The sequence below is a fragment of the Populus trichocarpa genome, chromosome 10, assembly GCF_000002775.5.
Source record: "Populus trichocarpa isolate Nisqually-1 chromosome 10, P.trichocarpa_v4.1, whole genome shotgun sequence".
Taxonomy (NCBI): Eukaryota; Viridiplantae; Streptophyta; class Magnoliopsida; order Malpighiales; family Salicaceae; genus Populus; species Populus trichocarpa.
The window spans coordinates 11,759,077-11,777,242 of NC_037294.2; the positions used below are offsets into that span (position 1 = coordinate 11,759,077).

General features: G+C 34.2%; 3 protein-coding genes and 1 long non-coding RNA gene across 6 annotated transcripts; 1 reads left to right on the forward strand and 3 right to left on the reverse strand.

Annotated features, from left to right (window-relative positions):
* Nucleotides 1–6,085, forward strand: LOC7459044 (transcription factor MYB124). Of its 2 annotated transcripts, none has more exons than XM_024609197.2 (12): nt 1–394; nt 476–522; nt 606–662; nt 761–833; nt 1,054–1,109; nt 1,213–1,392; nt 1,476–1,648; nt 2,281–2,429; nt 2,733–2,872; nt 2,957–3,177; nt 3,291–3,439; nt 5,387–6,085. In XM_024609197.2, the coding sequence occupies exons 1-12, from the start codon at nt 299–301 to the stop codon at nt 5,495–5,497; spliced, it is 1,452 nt and encodes a 483-aa protein (XP_024464965.1). In that variant the 5' UTR covers nt 1–298; the 3' UTR covers nt 5,498–6,085. The 2 variants fall into 2 exon arrangements, with proteins under 2 accessions (XP_024464965.1, XP_024464966.1); XM_024609198.2 differs by having other exon boundaries at nt 2,284–2,429.
* LOC112328758 (uncharacterized) lies at nt 1,276–6,810 on the reverse strand. The gene is made up of 4 exons (XR_002983906.2): nt 6,431–6,810; nt 6,295–6,367; nt 1,743–3,033; nt 1,276–1,657 (listed from the first exon to the last, which is right to left on the reverse strand). It is a non-coding gene; the product is annotated as an uncharacterized LOC112328758 (long non-coding RNA).
* A 4,895-nt stretch (nt 6,811–11,705) lies between these two features.
* LOC7474232 (cullin-3A) lies at nt 11,706–16,180 on the reverse strand. 2 transcript variants are annotated; one of them, XM_024610427.2, is made up of 3 exons: nt 15,667–15,800; nt 14,138–14,183; nt 11,706–13,884 (listed from the first exon to the last, which is right to left on the reverse strand). In XM_024610427.2, the coding sequence occupies exon 3, from the start codon at nt 13,869–13,871 to the stop codon at nt 11,844–11,846; it is 2,028 nt and encodes a 675-aa protein (XP_024466195.2). In that variant the 5' UTR covers nt 13,872–13,884; nt 14,138–14,183; nt 15,667–15,800; the 3' UTR covers nt 11,706–11,843. The 2 variants fall into 2 exon arrangements, with proteins under 2 accessions (XP_024466195.2, XP_002315795.2); XM_002315759.4 differs by lacking the exon at nt 14,138–14,183 and having other exon boundaries at nt 15,667–16,180.
* Nucleotides 16,181–17,314: 1,134 nt separating this feature from the next.
* Nucleotides 17,315–18,166, reverse strand: LOC7459045 (uncharacterized). The gene has a single exon (XM_002315760.4). It carries the CDS (start codon nt 18,095–18,097, stop codon nt 17,498–17,500), a length of 600 nt encoding a protein of 199 aa, XP_002315796.1. The 5' UTR covers nt 18,098–18,166; the 3' UTR covers nt 17,315–17,497.

The window sequence follows — 18,166 nt, forward strand, 5'->3', positions numbered from 1 at the left end:
TCCTTTATTGCTTGTTGTTCGGGAAAAAAAAAAAAAAAACATGTAGTGGTAGGAGTAAAGGAAGAAGAAGTTGATTGCTAGTCTAGAATCCAAGAGACTCCGTTTGAACCAAACAGTAATACTTCTCCCTCGGTACCATCCTTGTAAAAGATTACAAAAAGAGAAACTTTTCTTTTCTTCTCCTTTTCTTGGCTTTATTTTAGAGCATAGCATTGATAAAGGGTGGGGAGCGTCAAAGGCAGAGACACACACACGCACTCACATAAACAAATTCAGTGATCACAAGAGAGAGTAAAGAATGCAAGCCACAAACAAGTGGAAGAAGAATGCTTGTGGAAATCATGAAGAAGAATCGAAGAAGAAGGAGAGACACATAGTCACATGGACTCAACTGGTAATTAATCAATTTCTTTCTTTCTTTCTTTCTTTCTTGTTTATTGGAATTGCAGTATCTGATTGATTTATTGGAGTACAGGAAGATGATATACTTCGGCAGCAGATCAGCCTAAATGGGACTGAAAAGTGAGAACAACCAAATTGATGTTTTTCTTTTAATTGCTCTTCAATGGTTTAAATAATTTGAGGGGTTTTGTGTGTTGCTGCAGTTGGGCTATCATTGCTTCTAAATTCAAGGATAAAACCACAAGACAATGCAGAAGAAGGTTAGTGGGTTATTGCAGCATATATATGTATATACATCATCGCTCTGGTTATCCTCTCTCCTCTACTTTGGGCCTTAATAAGCTATCAATCACTTCAGATGGTACACATATCTGAACTCTGATTTCAAGAAAGGCGGATGGTCACCAGATGAAGACATGCTCTTGTGCGAGGTACTCTGATTTTGCTCTCTTTAGCATGCTATATAACCCTGTCCTGTCCTGTCTTTTTTCTTCAAATGTTTTTAATGGGAAAAAGGTTGCTTCAATTTGCAAAGTCAAAACTATGGTTTGATTTTTCTGCTTCATCATTGATTGTTCTTTTCCCTAGTTAAACATGTTAAGTTGTCCTGTTTGGTCATCACTACATCTGATAAATTGAGTTGGTCTGCAGGCACAAAAAATATTTGGAAACAGATGGACAGAAATTGCAAAGGTTGTTTCAGGCAGGTATACAATGTTTTTGCATGCTCCTCTTCTCAAATTTTTCACATATTTTTGCGTGGTTTAATGCTTATAATATCCTTATTTAAAAAATATGCTACTTCTGCAGAACGGATAATGCTGTTAAGAACCGTTTCTCCACGTTGTGCAAGAAGAGAGCAAAATACGAGGCTTTAGCAAAAGAGAACAGAAGCACACATATCAACTTAAATAACAAAAGAATCATGTTACATCATGGGTTAAACGGAGACGGAGCACCAGAAAGTGATCCTCCAATTAAGAAGATAAGGTACAGTGCAGTTTTGGTATCAGTAGACAATAGTATCTGGAAAAGTAATTAGCATAGTAAACCTCATGTTTGTTCAAATGCAGGAAGTCCCACATCCCTGGTCTTGCAGGAAATTGCAACTTTGGAGACAGATCACACCCACAATATGGAAATCAGCAACCTAGACCTCCATTTGCAGTGTTGGCCCAAAACCTTCACAATGTTAACGTGGCTTCCCAACATCATGTCAGCGGTGTCAAGGAGGTCTCCATTGATGGTAAAACACCTAAAACAAAGACTTTCCAATTAGGACGTGGTTATTTTTTATTTCTTCGTTTTTTTTGGGTTAAATCCGGGCCAGAGAGACTTACACCCTGCATAAGCAGGGTAGAGATACCCTGCTTCATCCTGCTGAAGCAAGGAAAGAAGACCCAGGGATTGAGACAAATATCGAATCCCAATATCAATATCTAAGCCTCCATTAGCATGCCAATCCACCTACCGATTTCCTTCTTTATATGCATGACTAATCCTGATGCTCCAATCCCTTTGCTGAAGTTGAAAAAATTCCTGAACAAGAGGATCAGTCGCCAAACTGCTACCTTTTTAGTTTAATACATTGAATGCTACCTCTGAATCAACTTCCACTTCCACTTCCACATTCTTATACCCCTTTGGCCATGTAAGGTCTAGCTCAAGCCCCATTCAAACTACCACAATTCAGCTTTCAAATCATTAGTTTTTTTTCCAGCTTTACAAAAACTGAGGAACGCTACAGGGGCTTTATGACAGACAATCAATAACATGCATAATCTATCATCTCTATCAATTTAGTTGGTGATGATTGTTGATCATTCTCTGTGATAAATCTTTAATGTTCAATAATCTTTTTCCTTGCTATTCATTTAGCAGTTCAAAACAGTATGATTCAGAGAACATTTCTCAAAAAGGATGATCCAAAGATAACTGCTCTAATGCAACAAGCAGAGCTTCTCAGCTCACTTGCACTGAAAGTTAGTGAAGAAAATACAGACCAGAGTCTGGAAAATTCTTGGAAGGTGAGCTTTTGTTGTCAACATCTAAGTATCTGATGCACACGACCACTTGTGTAGGTGCAGTTTATCAATTTGACCTTCAGCGCTATAGAGATTAGCATAATTATAATGTCAAACTGGTTTTTACCCAAGATCAATCAACTTCCATGTTTCACCATGTATATGCTGTAACGTGGAAAGTTGAACTGATTACGTTGATCTCACAGACTCAGTACAACAGTACCCCCAAGTATATTCCTCCTTGACTCTTATTATGCACACAGATTTTGCTTCTGTCCTCATATGTTTATAAAACATGACATTCAGGTTCTCCAAGATTTCCTGAATCGGAGCAAAGAAAATGTACATGGACAAAAAATCTGTGACATTGATTTTAAACTTGATGATTTTAAAGACCTGATAGAGGATCTAAGGAGTAGTAATGATGGAAGTCGACCATCTTGGAGGTAATAGAAACAGGGGTTTTAATATTTGGGATTAAGCATGATTACTCATCATACAGTGTCTAATTTATGGTTAAAATGCTGTAGGCAACCTGGTTTATATGAGGAGTCTCCAGCCAGTTCTGAATACAGTACAGGATCAACTCTACTGCCATACCCAGCCCCTGACAAAACAGAACAAACTCAAGCTGAGATTGGTGCACTGCATAAGGATATTGAAATTGAAATGCAAATGGTTCGTATTGACGAAGAAAATTTTGTGGGTGCATGTGGTAAAGAAATTATTTCCAGTGCAGATATAACCCAAGGTAATGAATTTTTCATGTCTGATAGGGTTGGTCAAATGTACTTTTGTTTCTTGTCACGTGGAGATTAGGATGCATTAAAACTACATCTGCTAATGAATTTAAATCTACTGCAGTGGAGATGTTTCCATCCTGTGATGAGCAAACAAAAAACGACATAGTTGTTTCTGCCTCATCGAGCACAGAGTTCAGTTCCCCTCTTCAAGTTACCCCACTTTTCAGATCCTTAGCAGCAGGAATTCCCAGCCCAAAATTTTCAGAGAGTGTAAGTCAACTTTGGCCATCAATTCTACCGACTATTAATCCATTAGTTCTGATTAAGTGGTGTTAGTTTGTGAACCTATCCCTTGTTGCTGTTGGTACTAGGAGGAACTGTCTCTCTAAAGATTAAGCCTCTAGTTTCATACGGCTTGCAGGGTTAGAGCTTACCACTAGGCAAAAGCATTAAAACTATAATGATTATGAATAGTTGCAGCCGATTTAGTTGTAGAAGTAGTACAACTTGAGTCTACATTACCACTGATTTTAGGGGTGATAGTAACAAGTATTGGAGGATTAGTGATTATCAAATCACCAGCAGCAAAAGTACTTGATTTCTTTTTTTTTTTTCCTTTTATGAAGACTCCTATAAAGCTAATAATATAAAAACTGAAAGGGGCCTAAGAATGTTACTAATAATTCATACTATTGTAGGACACTGAGTTTGCTGTCGTAGTTCAAGCATTAGCGTTAGCAGTAAGGGTGATAGCACTTTGTGTGCTAGCTAATTATCGATCACTAAATGGACTTTTATGTGATGGTAATCAAGCCATTTTCATGAATTCAAAGCTAGGTGTCCACTGTCAAGCCAGTAAGCTGGTAGGAGATGGTGTTCCTATGGATCTGCTGATCATGAATTAAATCACTAGGACTATTTGATAACTCATAATTGTGCAGATGACAGTCATAGCAGTAGTAGCTATTGCGTATATAACTATTCCAGTAGAAATTCATGAATTCCATTTATCCCATAACCTAGATACATTCTTCGACATTAATACTACTAAACTCAACCTTTTGAAATTGTCAAATTCAACCTGAAGCCAAAGTTTTGAATGCGTAAGCAAAATTTATTCTACAAAAACTTTTGTAAGCTTCCACAAACTTGCACCGCAAATAAGGTTAAACTGTTACCAAAAGCATTTTTAAATACTTTTTGTTGATGAAATAAAAGGAGAAACATGCTTTAGATCTATATAATGCAAGCCTCTTACCCCAGTAATATCACACTTCCAAGACTTACGCACACTACATATCAAATCTGCATGTATATTGATTAGGATTGCGAACATCCATGCCTGACACATTCTGTGTTCCTTTCAAGGAACTTCCTTGCACGATGTTGGTTCTACTGGTAGGCATCACCCAATTTATACGATTCTGTTGTCCTTTTTGTTTGTTTCCCTTATAAAATTAGCTTTCACTGTTAATCGAAAAGAAATCAAACATCATCATATCCTCATAGGGCAAGTTTGTGACCTTCCTTGTAAGAGGTAGAACAGTAAACCTAAAGGTTTACTAGACAATCAGATGAGTAATTATATTCGAACGGCTCTGAATTTTCCTGTTTAATTCTCATTTGTCATAACTGCTATCTGAGCAATCTATTTACTAGAATAGCCTTGTCAAATTCCATACACTAGGAAGCTCAACCAGATCTTTTGTTTAAGATGCTACCTAGAAAATGCTTTGATTGGATCATTACCCACTGATGTAAAAGGTTAAATGTACTCTTATGTGAAGCGTATTTCCTCCGGCCAGTTAATCTAGGTTTGATCGTTCTGCATTTGCAAGCATGTTTCGTAGAATGAATGGTCTATGGACAACACTGTAAACAGGATTCCAAGTATGCCCACGTCTTTGCAAAAGTAATCAATGTCACAGCCACTATGATAGCTTAAATCATCCCCATATCTTTAGTATTTAAAGGGCCACTTATAAGAATGATTCATGAGATTGCCGTTCTGCAATCAGCATGGAGATCACATGTAGTTAATTGCCAAAGCAATCATAGATGTCCTCATTAGTTAACTGCGCCGTGTTTTCTTTCTTTCTTTCTTTTATTCTGGTGCAGGTACTAGCATCCTATAAACACACATGTCGTACCTAGATATGGATATTTTTCAAAATTTGATTCGAGGCTAACCATTTCATTTGGCGATTTTCTTTTCAGGAGAGAAACTTCCTACTAAAAACACTTGGAGTGGAGTCTCCTTGCCCTGGTCCAAGCATCAATCCTTTGCAACCACCACTCTGCAAACGAGCACTTCTGCAGAGTCTATAGAAAACCTCTCTGAACTATCTCGTATAAAGAACACGGCAAGCCCATCATATCTGGTCTTTAATTGCCCTGGACCGTATGGCATTTGTTGAGTTGTGTCTTCTCTTGTTTACCATCAGTTCCTAGGATTGCAGCTACCATGGCCTGAAGTTTTATAAAGAGGCATGTTGAGATCTGCATTCCAAGACAGGACCCGGGCTAGAATGTTGCGGTACATTCTAGCATCTTGGACACATCTAACAAAGTGATCCGAGGAAGGTTTTCATTTGTTTGTCTTGATTTGGTTGCGGGCTTTCTATCTTCTCATCCAGTTTTTGGCCTTTGATCAGCCATCTGTACAGACCCTTTTATGTAAGTCCGTAGACGGAGTGTAATTACATACAGGCAACTCGCCTACATATGATTAAAGAAACAGAGAGAAAAAGAACGGGGGAAAAGAGAGTAAAGGAGGATTAACCAGCTGATTGGATTCCTATTGTTGTTTTTGCGTGTGCAAATGGTATATAATAAGTTTTCTGTGTTTCTGTTTTCTAATGTAGTAACTATAACTCGATGTGATTTTAATGAAAATTGTTCTAGTTTTTGTGTGCATATATTTATCATTTTTTTCTATTTTGTCTTCCTTTTGTTAACTCTAACCAAACTCCACTAACAAAAGTGTGACAATTCTGCATCAGAAAGAGGAAAAAAACAGAAGCTCGAGAAGGAACGTTTCAGTACTTCTCGATCTTCATAGCTCTTGGGAGCAAGGACAAAACGCAAAGAAAACACCACCATAGATGAAAGGAGAATTAGGATACCTACGTGACTCGCATCATTGCAGCTTCTTCAGCTCTCTCCATTTCTTCCATGTGCCAGAGATACCTTTCTTCCCTGACAGAAATGCAAGAAAGTAAAGAAGAGAAATAAAAGGAAAGGAAATGGAAACGTTCTTACCCACAAAGGATGGAAAAACAACTTGTGTTGTTGCAGTAGCATCGAAGAAAGCCTCCAGATCTCCAATGCTCTCTTTCTGAGTTTGTTTCTCTCGTGTTTTGGGGAAGAAGGGTCCTAAGGATTCTGTTATTTGGTATGGTGGACTCATAGTGGTGGTGGTGGAGGACATCTGGAAAAGTGCAATGATGAAGAAAGCAAGAGGTACAAGTAAAAATTGTTAAAGAAGGAGAGGGAAGCTCATACAAAATAAAGTGCACTCATTGGCTATATAACTTTCTCGAGGGAAGTTTTAGTTGACTATTTTGACCACTTTGTCCACCTGTATTCAAATGGCGTCATGATCTTCGTATCGAGGGTTAGGAAGGATGCGCAAACCGATTTTTCCACTCACCCTGCTTAACCCGCGTGGTTCAAGCCCATTCAAGATTAATAGCGACGCTTCGAAGAATGCCGGGAAAAAAAAGGACACAGCACTTCATGGTTCTGTTACAAGAACATTTTTTTTTTAATTAATATGGGTGTCCGGGCCAGCTTGCGCGTATCTCGATTAATTTTACGGGTTCTGAAGTTAACGACCATATAAGTCTTCAGTGGTCCTGAGGGTTTGTGAGACTCGAACCGGTGATCTATCGGAAACAAATTTAAAACCTGACCAGTTGGGCTACACCTATCAAAGTTAACATCTTGTATTTTTCTTTCGCGCAGAGAGAGAGAGAGAGAGAGAGAATAAAAACTTCATTTTCATCACAATCCATGTCAATAGATTTTTTAATAAAAGAAATTATTTGAAATTTTTATTTTAAAAATAAATTTAGTTTGATTATAAAATAGACTTGAATATAATAAAACACATAAATATGATAATAAACAATACAATACCTTTTTAAAAAGTCTTATTTGATTACATTTCCAAATCATTTTATAACTTAATTCTTTCGTCAATTTTGTGCTATTTTCTAATTTTGTAATAAAAAATAAGAAAAGTTAAGCAAGATGGAGGTTTTTGATTGGGAAAAGAGGTATTTTTGGAATAAAAAAGAACTAAGATGAGGATGGTTGATATTGAACGAGGATTATTTAATTGTTTCTAATAATATGATTAGTTAATTAGTTATGATCAACTATAGTTATAAAGATATTAAATTGTTTGCTGTAAAATAGTTTTTTTTTTAAAGATAATTTTTATAAAAGGTAAATTTTTGAAAAATAAATTATTTTATGATATTTGATCATATCATAAAAAATTAGAAAACACTTTTCAATGTGGCTATGCCAGATAAATTAAAAAATAATTTATTAATATTTTAATTTATTTCTTCAAGTTTATTAAGAGAATAAAGATCAAATATAATAAATAAAAAAGTTGAAGAATGATGAAATTTAAAAAATGATCCAGTTTTATAAATTATTTCAAATAAAATAAATAGCAATATAAAGAAAGAAGATTAAATTTAACAGATAAAAAAGTTGAAAGATGATGAAATTAAAAAAAATATTATAATTTTATAAATTATTTCAAATAAAATAAATAAAAATAAAAAGAACGGGCACCAAATATGATATATAAAAATTTTCAACTAAAAAAAAAGAGAAAACAAATAACAATAAAAGGAATAAGGACTAAAGTTGATATAAAAGACAAATTAAATCAAATTATAAGGGATAATTTTTTTTAAAAAAATCATAACAGAATTCAAAATAAAATATAGAACAATAAAAAAAAATTAATGATTAAATTTAATATAATAAAAAAACAATAAATTTTTTTAACACTTCTAGAAAATATATTTGATTCAAAATTAAAAAAAAACTTTTTTATAAACTAAACCAATTTTTTTATACTAGAAAGTAGTTTTTATTTACAAACTTTTATAATAATAAACAAACATAAAAAAAATAAAATTTACAAGAATCTACTTTTCATAAAACAATCAATACCTAAGTTGTAATTAACTCTTATGTGCATTCTGGCATTTATTAAATATTAAATGATCATGATTATGAACTTTCGAAGGTTAATCAACTTGCCTACTCGTTATACTCAAATAGGTTTCAATATGGCTCTTGCCAGGTAAGCTTAGCCCTGAATAAAACCATGCAAACGTTGTTTTTAGTGATATATTTTTTTTAAAAAATTAATGTGTTTTTTTTTTAATAATAACACAATTAAAAAAATCAGTGAAAAATCATAATTTATACATGTTACAATTAAAAAACATGATATTCAAGTTTTTTGTTGTTAAGAAACATGAGATTTCAAATAAATTATAAAACATGTTGCATAAATTATAATAAAAAAAGAGAGGAAAGAAAGAAAAAACTATGGAGATACACTAAAACTTTAATTACAGCATCACTGGTACTATAAAAAAAGATTTTGACAAGACAGTAACACTATAAAATAGTAATCAAAGTTGATTGTACTTGTTGCCAAAAGATGAGAGATGACTCACAAGGATATAATTTAACCTAAACCTAATGAATATTAATCTCACCTGAATGAATGAGTATTTTTTGGATAATTATTTTATCCGATAGATAATAGATAAGATATATGTGTGTGTATATATATATTAACTGTAATATTTTTACTGAATAATAAATAGTAGTCAAATAATAAATATTTATATTGATATCCAAAACTTGACGGATAATTTATGAATATCTAAATTTCTCATCCAATGAGTAATGAGTGAGGTATGAATACCAATAAATCTGCCTTTAGACCAACTCAGTTGCTTTTTGTAGCAAGTATGACTCACTTTAATTATCGTTGGTGACTTTCTTGGTATTGATAGATTCATTTTGTTGAGTTTTTTCTGATGATATATGTCATAATTGGAGCTTCAGTGTGTTTTTAATGTTATTTTTTTAATTTTCTCTTTCTCTTAATTATATTTTGTTTTCCAATCATGATATATTCATAATTTTTTTTAAATTGTGTTATTTTAACATTTGTTTTTTTTAAATCATTTTAATAAGAAAAATAGCTGTTATTAGTAATGAAATTTATCGCTTTTTATCATAAACAAAAAAAAAAGAAAAAGGAAAAAGGAAATTGAACATCATGTACTTCATTTCCATAGAAGCTTTACACAACACAACATGCACATAAAATTCGGTCACCGCATCTGTTGTATATTAATATGATATTTTTAAATAATTTAAATAAAGCTTTTTTTAATCATCTTCAATGAAAAAAACTATTTAAAAGAGCAAAATTATTATTTTCGTATGCTTAACTCTTCTCTCCAACCTTTTACTTTACTTAGCCAAGGCCGGCAAAGGCAACAAAAAGCTATGCAACATGAATACCATCCTAAGCTGTGCATTCAAGACTAAAAAGCATTTATTTTCTTGTCTGCAAAGCCATGTAAACGAGAGGAAGAAAACTAAGAGACGCTGTTACAGAACAAATCAAAACACACAGTGAATATGACCTTGAAGAAGAAGATCAGCCCGTTTTCATAATTTGATTAGAAACTAATGTTAATTAGCCTTGCATGCTGTGCAACTCGTAACTGTTTCAGAAATAGTGCCTGCGTACCCTCTTACAATACCTGCAGAATAAATGAAGCCGGAGGTAAGGGCTACAAACTTACTCCACCAGAGTGCCCCAGAATTTTTAATCAAAGTCATAGCTATCTTTGGTTGAAGTTGTTCAGAAAGCATATTTACAGTTTCAAGAACAGCCAATTTTCTTTCCGTAATTCAACTACATAAATGCAACCCAACAGTCTGATGCATAAGAAAAAGCACCATTGGAACTCACGACTGTCATACAAGTCTTTGAATCCCCAAATGATTTTCAATCTTTCCACATGATTATTTTTTATATTATTTTTATCATCTTCATATTATTTTTTTAAGTACTTTTTTTAAAAAGAGTGTTTTGTGAAAATTAATTTTAATATTAATTTTTTTCTCTTTGAATAAATGAAAAGGGTTCACATCTGATTTACTCTTATAGCATTTTTATATATTGAATTTCATTTAAAATTTAATTATTAATACTTAGAAGAACTTAGATATAAGATTTTATTAAAATTTCTAAATTGAATTTAATTTAAAGGGTTCTAAAAATGTATTGAGAGTTTTTGCTTTTTCAAATAGCACAATAAGTTTTTTTTTAAATAACATTATTTAAAATAAAAAAATAATACAGTTTATAAGTCGCAGAAGTCATCTATGCTTTTTTTTTTAAAATTGTCATAGAAAATTTTAAAAGCTATTTTAAATTTTAAAAAATAAATCAAAATCTATTCTTATACAATAATAAATATCCTATGTTATAAAACTCTACAAGTAAAAAGAATTACACTTTTAGTATAAAATTAAAGGAGTTTTGAAATAAGATAGGATTAAAACTATTTTGAAAGCAGATAAAAGTAAAACTACAACAACTTAGTTATGATAAAATTACATGCATTTATCTTTTTAATGAAAAAAATATTTGTTAGTAATAAAATAAATGAGATGTTTTTTATGATTAATGAATTTTTTTACAAAGCATTCCCTTTTAAATTCTTAAAAATGTACAGGTTTTAACATTCTATTAATTAATTATAAAAAAGATAGATGCACATGATTTTATATTAACTAAATTGTTTTCCTTTTTCCTCCTTTCAAAATTGTAATTTTTCCTCCTTCCAAAACAATTTAATCCTATCTCGTGTCAAACTTTTTTAACATTACACCAAAAACACAATTTTTTTTACCAACAGGGTTTGTATAAGAATAAAACACTTATTTTATTATTGTCTTATAGAGTTGTATCATAGAATTTGTATAAGAATATAACATTTATTCTTGTACAAGAATATAATTTTATTTATTTTTTTAATTCACAATTTAAAATAGCTTTTAAAATTATCACTGCAAATGTGCTATTTTTCTAAATAAATTTTGAATTATATTATTTCTTTTTTTTTCCCACTGTACTACTTTGAGAAAAAACCTCGACCTTTTAAGGAGAATTTTGCAGGCAAGGAGCAGAAAGAAAACCGGAAAATCTGATTGATACCCGCAGAAACTCGGCGATCAAATTTTACTCCGAATGGCATCTTAAGGGAATCATACTGCTTTAGGAAGGGAAGCATTTCTGAAAATGACCATATAAGAATTGACAGGCTCTCCGCTATCCGCACAAGCAAACGCATCCCTGACCTGAAATCATCTTTAACAAAGACCTATCTGAATTGGAAAGTGGGCAAGGAGCAATGGCATAAATCTGTTTAGTAAATTCAGACCAACTACAGTAGTATAGACAATAAGCAGAACAGAAAGAAACGGATATTCATTGAATCCAACAAACTTGCGGAACTAAAACAATTTTCCACTTGCAAAGTCACAATTCCAATTTCCAATTCTAAACCATCCCACGGAATAAGAGAAACATGAACAAGCCATTCCTTTAAGCAAGATATCGATACAGTTTTCTGTCCACACTATCCCTCTCCAAGAAATCTCGTTCTATAAGGGATTCAATCCTTTTCTTAATCTCTGTGGGGTTCGCTAGGAAACGTGACTGCAACTGCTTTGTGACCTCAGTGATTATATTGTTGTGATCCAATACCCTCCTCGACTTCATAATCCTAACTATTGCAGCTTCTATCTGAGGCTTCCGGTCCTCCTCTACTCTCTGCCGCGTCTCCTGCTTTTCAGGTTCTGATTCCTTCTGTGCAACTACAGTTCCTATCTTCACCTTATAGAATTTGCTTGTGAATTTGTCATTAACAAAAAAAACATCTTCCTCACCAATGTCTTTACTCATGGGTTCTTTGCGAAGAACATTCTTTCCCTTCACACAAGCCATGGATTGCAAGCACCTCTTCAAGTCTGCGGCAGGAATCTCAGTTGCCTGCTCAATCTCTTTGTAGCTAAGCCTCTCAGCATTATTAAACAGCATGAGAACACACATTTGGTAAGTGGAGACATTCAACTCGTGCTTCTGACCACCCTTCCCAAAGGTTGCTTTAACGTCTGCTGTGCCCATATTAGTTTGCCATGACAATCTCCGACCAGTATGGGTCCCAAGGTAATATGACCTGAACTTCTCACATAGTGCTGACATTTCTGCAGGCAGGTTGCATGTAACACCAGGTTGAGTGGGCCAAGACCCTGTTGTCAAAACCTGAACAACCAGTGTCCGTGCATCCCCTAGCTCCACGTGGCTTGCATAAAACCCTTGCATTGTATCCTGGGAGGTTTTCATGTCTGTAAACATGCCTTCTAATTTCGAAGTGAACTGGTATCCACATTCTGTCTTAAGTTTGACTATCAGACTTCTCTCCGCATCATCAGAGACCGTTTTCCCTGACAACAGCCGCTTAGCCAAATGCTGCTTGTAATACTTTTCGAATACATCTTTCTCCTGCAAATAGCGGAACAGCATCATCACCTTGTCAAGAATGATCTCAACATCCTCCTCACTAACTCCTTTTAGACCTTTGCGTAGTTTGTCATCCACGAACAATGAAATGAACTCAGGAGAACGAGCATTCAAATTAATGAAATATTCAAAAGAGGAGTTCAAAGCATTCTGGAATGTCTTGTCATTGTTAAATGCATTGCTTATGATGCTATCGTACTTGTCTTTTTCATCCAACAAACGCTGAACAAATTCCACTGGATCCTTCAACCTTTCTGGATCAGTAACAAGTTGCTTGCCAGTCTCCCTGAGGTGAGAAGTCATCACTTCTCTTATTGTTGAAAGACCATTAGGAACCCGGCGGAACAGGTTGTACATCCGTCCCAAGTCTTCATATTTATCATCAAGAAGCATGTTTACCAAGCCTGAATTCTCCATGTGGACTAGTCTCAGCATGTGGTTAGCAATCATCTCCTTCTCCACCACATTAGTTATCTTGACTTCACTCTTGGAATCCAAATAATGAGTCACTCTCTCTATCTCTTCATTTAAACGTTTCTCAGCTTTCTTCAGATAATCACCACAATCACAGCACTCAATGAACTTCTGAGATTCACCCCTATAAAACTCGGCTGAAACCTCAAGAAATGGCTTCTCAAAGTCTTCTTGGTAAACAGAAGAGCCTAGATCCATTAGCATCTTGACAATGTTCCTCATCAAACCTCGGTCAATAACTTCACCAGTCCGTTCCCTGTGAACCAGTTCAAGAAGTGTATTTTGAAGCCTTGTCTGAATTTTGCTGGAGTGTATTATGTTATCCCTCCACAAGTTAAGCCCAAGTTCATGAACAGGGGTTTTATGCGTACTTGGAATATATGTTCTATCCATATACATCAATATGTCCCTGATCATTTGCAATGCTTTGTTATGATCATTCCATTTCCTGTTCAGCTCCTCCAAGAACGAATCCCCTTGAGCAGCCTCAACAGATTTTGATATTTCTCTTAAATGTGAAGTCATAGTAGCAACCAGACCATTATACAACTTCTCGCCAAATTTGTGGAGCACCATGTTGTAGGCATTTCTGAAACCACGAAATTTAAAACACAACTTAGTATAAAAATGTCTATGGTTTGCAAGATAACCAGCCAAACATCAAATCTAGAACTAAGATATTGACTTGAGCAAAATACCTAATTTTATACACTTACTAAGTGTTTCTGATTTCAAAGCAAAATAAATAAAAAAGGTAACAAAAAGGAGTTTGAGAAAATATCTCAAGGCCATGCCCACTTCCTTGCCACACACACAAAAGAGAGAGAGAGAGAGAGACCTACCATTAAGAGGAAAAGAAATGATTTTTATCAACAGCAGGAAAGCCATCTGGATGAACCATCGTCAAGATTAATTCAAAATTTATCATGTAAAATTACAAAATTAGCACACAAGAAAAAACTGAAAACTCAGACCATCATATGTTTTTTAACCTCTATGATGGATTTAATGTACCGTAACCAAAATTTGTCCCCTTTCTGTCACTGAAAAAAATTTAAAAAGTCCACCACATGTAAAAATGGTGTTCACAGAAATAAAAAAATAAATAAAAATAGGTTACAAAAGTTAGCACAGGCGTAAAATTACCATTTACATGTTCATTCTGTAAAAGAGAGTAAGATTAGCCAAGTATATAAATTTGTTTTAAAAAAAGAGAGAGAAACCTTTAAAATATTTCATTGATTTTCGGAGAGAGAAAGATAAATAAAGGCATTAGGCAACAGAAGAAATTTCCAAAAGTAAAAAATTTTAAATGCTGAAAACAAAGAAAGGTTTCAGTGATAAGTAGATGTTTTTAAATTTATTTCAAGGGAACAAAGGAAAGAGAATGGATATATTATTTTCTGGTAGTCATGTGTTCTTTCTAATCAAGACAACCATTCTTTGGGATTAAGAACGCAAAAAAAAGAAAAAAAGAAAAAGAAAATGCAAACACAATGTATAAGCATTGGGCATTGCATAGAGAAGCTGTGATAGGAGCAACGATATGGCAATATATCCTTAGAACCCATGAAAATCTCATAAAGAACAAATTATGCATCCTTGTGCATGCAGCTTCAAAGAAGTTAACCTAGAAGTACTACATTGGGTGTTGAGCCTGACAAGAAAAAAGCTCTAGCTAGCTGATGGATGAGGCTGTCACTCTATTGAACCTATAAAAACCACCAATGCAGAAAATCTTATATAAACGGCAATTGATTCTCTTCCTCTCTGTTGGTCACTTGCGTCATCTTTTCTTTTTTAAAAAAAAGTTTTTTTTTTTTGCGTCATAAATTAAGATGCTTGGAAGGGGGTATTCAGTTCAGTGGAGTTGAAGAAAAAGATGCGTTTATTTGGCTGACTTTACTGCACAGCATTATCTTATGGGCAAGCAAACTCATCCATCACACACCAAGACCAACACAAAATTTATAAAATAAAGTACGAATACAAAACATATAATCATAAAGGAAACAAATGAAAAGACCAAAAAAATGTAACAATGAGTGAATTTGAGAAGAATTTGGTCTCTTGTGTTCAACAGTAACCTCAATCATCAGGAACATCACATAAGCAAAAGAAAAAAAAAAATTCACAGCCCACTGCAGCAGATAAATACCTTTTGCATAAGGAACTTAATATGTTAATCGCAAGCATTTTTACCAACCAAAGTCATCAAAAACCCAAAAGCAACAACTAAGTTTAAGGCAATAAATAGTTGATTAATTAAATAAAAACCCATAATCAGGAAACCATCATCAATTCATCATCATCATCATCATCGTAATAACAACAATAACAATAATTGAAAGAGAGAGATGGAGAGGGAGACCTATAGAGCTCTTCGAAACTGAGACCACTAGCATTATGATTGTAAATCTCATGGATAGCGTGCTCCAAAATCTTCCAGGTCTTATCGGCGTATTTCGGATCCACCACGACCCGGTGTTTAAACGCCTCTATCTGGAAATTCCTCTTCTTTTGATTGCTCATTTTCTCCTGTTTCCTTTTCTGTTTCTTGGATCGAAAAATCCAAACCCTAAACCCGGATCGAAACAACCCAAACAAGAACGTCGATTATCAAAAGATCGGAAAAGCTTCGACCATAATTTACAAGCAAGCAGGTGTATTAAATTCAAAGAGAGTTTAGGGTTTCAGGTTGAAATCAGGTAGGAGGCGTATTTCTTCTTCTATCAGCTATAGGTGGAGATTCGTCTCTTTTGGGTTGAGGTTGGGGTTGGGATATAATCAAGAATTTTAGGGCAAAGATGGATTTGGTCCCTTTTCGTGGTTTTAGGATGCCGTCAGTTGCAAGATGAATGAAAGAATCATTATTAATTTAAAATAAAAATAAAATAAAGGAGTCCTCTATTTATCTCATTTCATATGCATACGCTTCTCCTCGGTAAAACTTTGTTTTTCATTTTAACTAAATTCTAAATTTAATTGTAACTCGGTCCATCAAGTTTCAGAAATTATAGAGTAATCTAGTACATCAGGTCTTGTTGACGCCGGTCTTATTAAGACCCTCATTGGTTCTTTCCAAAATTAAATTCATGCTATTTGACAAATTAAATTCTTAAAAGAAAAAACACAGATGCAGTGGAGAAAAATCGAGGCAAGACAACAGTCCAGGAATGTAAAAGTTTGTGTTAGGTATTATTGAAAAGTATGCGCGAGTAAAAAAATTAAAAATTGATTAAATCAAGAAATTAAAAGAAAAATAATTAAAAAAACTAAATCATAAAAAAAAGTAAAATATATATTTTTTAATTTCATCATTTGTATTGAAATTATGACCATGATACTATCAAAGTTTCAGCTAATGTTGTTTTCACGTGAAACTGCACTTTTAAAATTTTTTATTTTTTATCATTTAAATATACTGATTAAAAATAAGTTTTAAAAAATAAAAATATTAATTTAATATATTTTTAAATAAAAAATACTTTAAAAAACATTTAATGATACCACAGCCCGACTGAGTTATGCAATTATGTTACAAGGGTTTATAAAAATGCTGGACTCAATTTGAAACAAGAAAGATACAGCTAACGTTTAAAACGCTAAATTTGGAGTTCAACCCAGAAACCATGCTTGCTCTGCTGGTTGATTTTTATGCTTCTTCCGGGGCTCCATTTTATGATCCATTTAAAATGGTCATATTTTCCGACAAACGAGCAAGTAATTGCCCCCCCTCGTTCATCAATCAATTTGAAATCATCAAGAACCAGGACATTGAATCTCCTGCAATCAAAGTCATAGCATGTCTGACACATCTCCACTGAATTATCCATAACTTTTCAGCTACAACAGTCGACTATATTTAGTGTTCAATTAAATTATGTAGCTAGCATTCACATAAACTGCTAATATTACAAAAAGAAAGAAGAAAGAAGAAGAAGAAGATATAGTCGATGTACAAATAAATTCGAGAAAGAAAACTCCGAAAGTGTGATGCGATTGAAAAAAATGAAGTATGAAAAAATGAACTTGGTTTAGCTTCTAATTCCACAATATAGCAATACTGATACACCTTCGCAGTGAGTAAATATGAAAATTGTAATCCGAGCGTTTTTACTCGTTTAGAACTGGGAAAAAAAAATTTACATACTTTCAAAAGAAAGAGATGAAAAGCAAAACCCTTCCCTCACACTTAAGAGTTAAAACCCTCTGGGTCCTGTACTATCCTCCTTCATAACCACAGGCTTCTCGGCCATAGAGAGACAATACTTGGCAATTTCTCTGAATTTAGGAACACTCCTAAGATCCACTTTAGTACCATCTTTCAAAGTAATAACTACATCACCCCATTCACCTATGAAACGCGGCACAACCTGAACATCTTTTATCACCTTGTAGGAGAAATCACTCCTATCTTGACCCGTTAGCCCTGAGATAACTGTCACCCTCAGGTTGGTGAACCTGTATCTAAGATAAAATGCCCTTGAAACTGCAGCTAGAGTCAATGGCAGCCAGAGAAGAGTGAAGCCCAGTAGCAGGTTGGCCAGGAGGTCACCGTAGTGGGCTCCGCCGTCGAAAAAGATGATTTCTTCAATGGGTTTTTTCGAAGTGGTGGAGGTGGCAGGTTTGTTGGTGGGAGAGGACACGTTAAGCTTGGTGATTAGTCGGTGATTTCTTGCGGGGAAGGTATGGAATGGGACCTTGGAGGAAAGATGAAGCAACTGGTGGGTAAGGGAGGAGGAGGTTCTGCAGGAAGCGGCGGCGGTGGTAGAGGGAGAGAGGAGAGGAACAGATGCCATGAGGACTGACTGGATTATCCGTTTGGGAAGGAGGAGAAAAAATAAAGTAAAATGGGTGGTGACCGAAGG

What these genes read in the sequence shown, in the direction of transcription:
- LOC7459044 (XM_024609197.2), top strand. Translation starts at nt 299, where the DNA reads ATGCAAGCCACAAACAAGTGGAAGAAGAATGCTTGTGGAAATCATGAA. An exon ending in GCAAAGGTTGTTTCAGGCAG is followed by an intron (nt 1,110 to 1,212) that starts GTATACAATGTT and finishes CTACTTCTGCAG; the next exon opens with AACGGATAATGCTGTTAAGA. An exon ending in CAGTGCAGATATAACCCAAG is followed by an intron (nt 3,178 to 3,290) that starts GTAATGAATTTT and finishes AATCTACTGCAG; the next exon opens with TGGAGATGTTTCCATCCTGT.
- LOC7474232 (XM_002315759.4), bottom strand. Translation starts at nt 15,827, where the DNA reads ATGAGCAATCAAAAGAAGAGGAATTTCCAGATAGAGGCGTTTAAACAC. An exon ending in AGTTTCGAAGAGCTCTATAG is followed by an intron (nt 13,885 to 15,666) that starts GTCTCCCTCTCC and finishes TCGTGGTTTCAG; the next exon opens with AAATGCCTACAACATGGTGC.
- LOC7459045 (XM_002315760.4), bottom strand. Translation starts at nt 18,097, where the DNA reads ATGGCATCTGTTCCTCTCCTCTCTCCCTCTACCACCGCCGCCGCTTCC.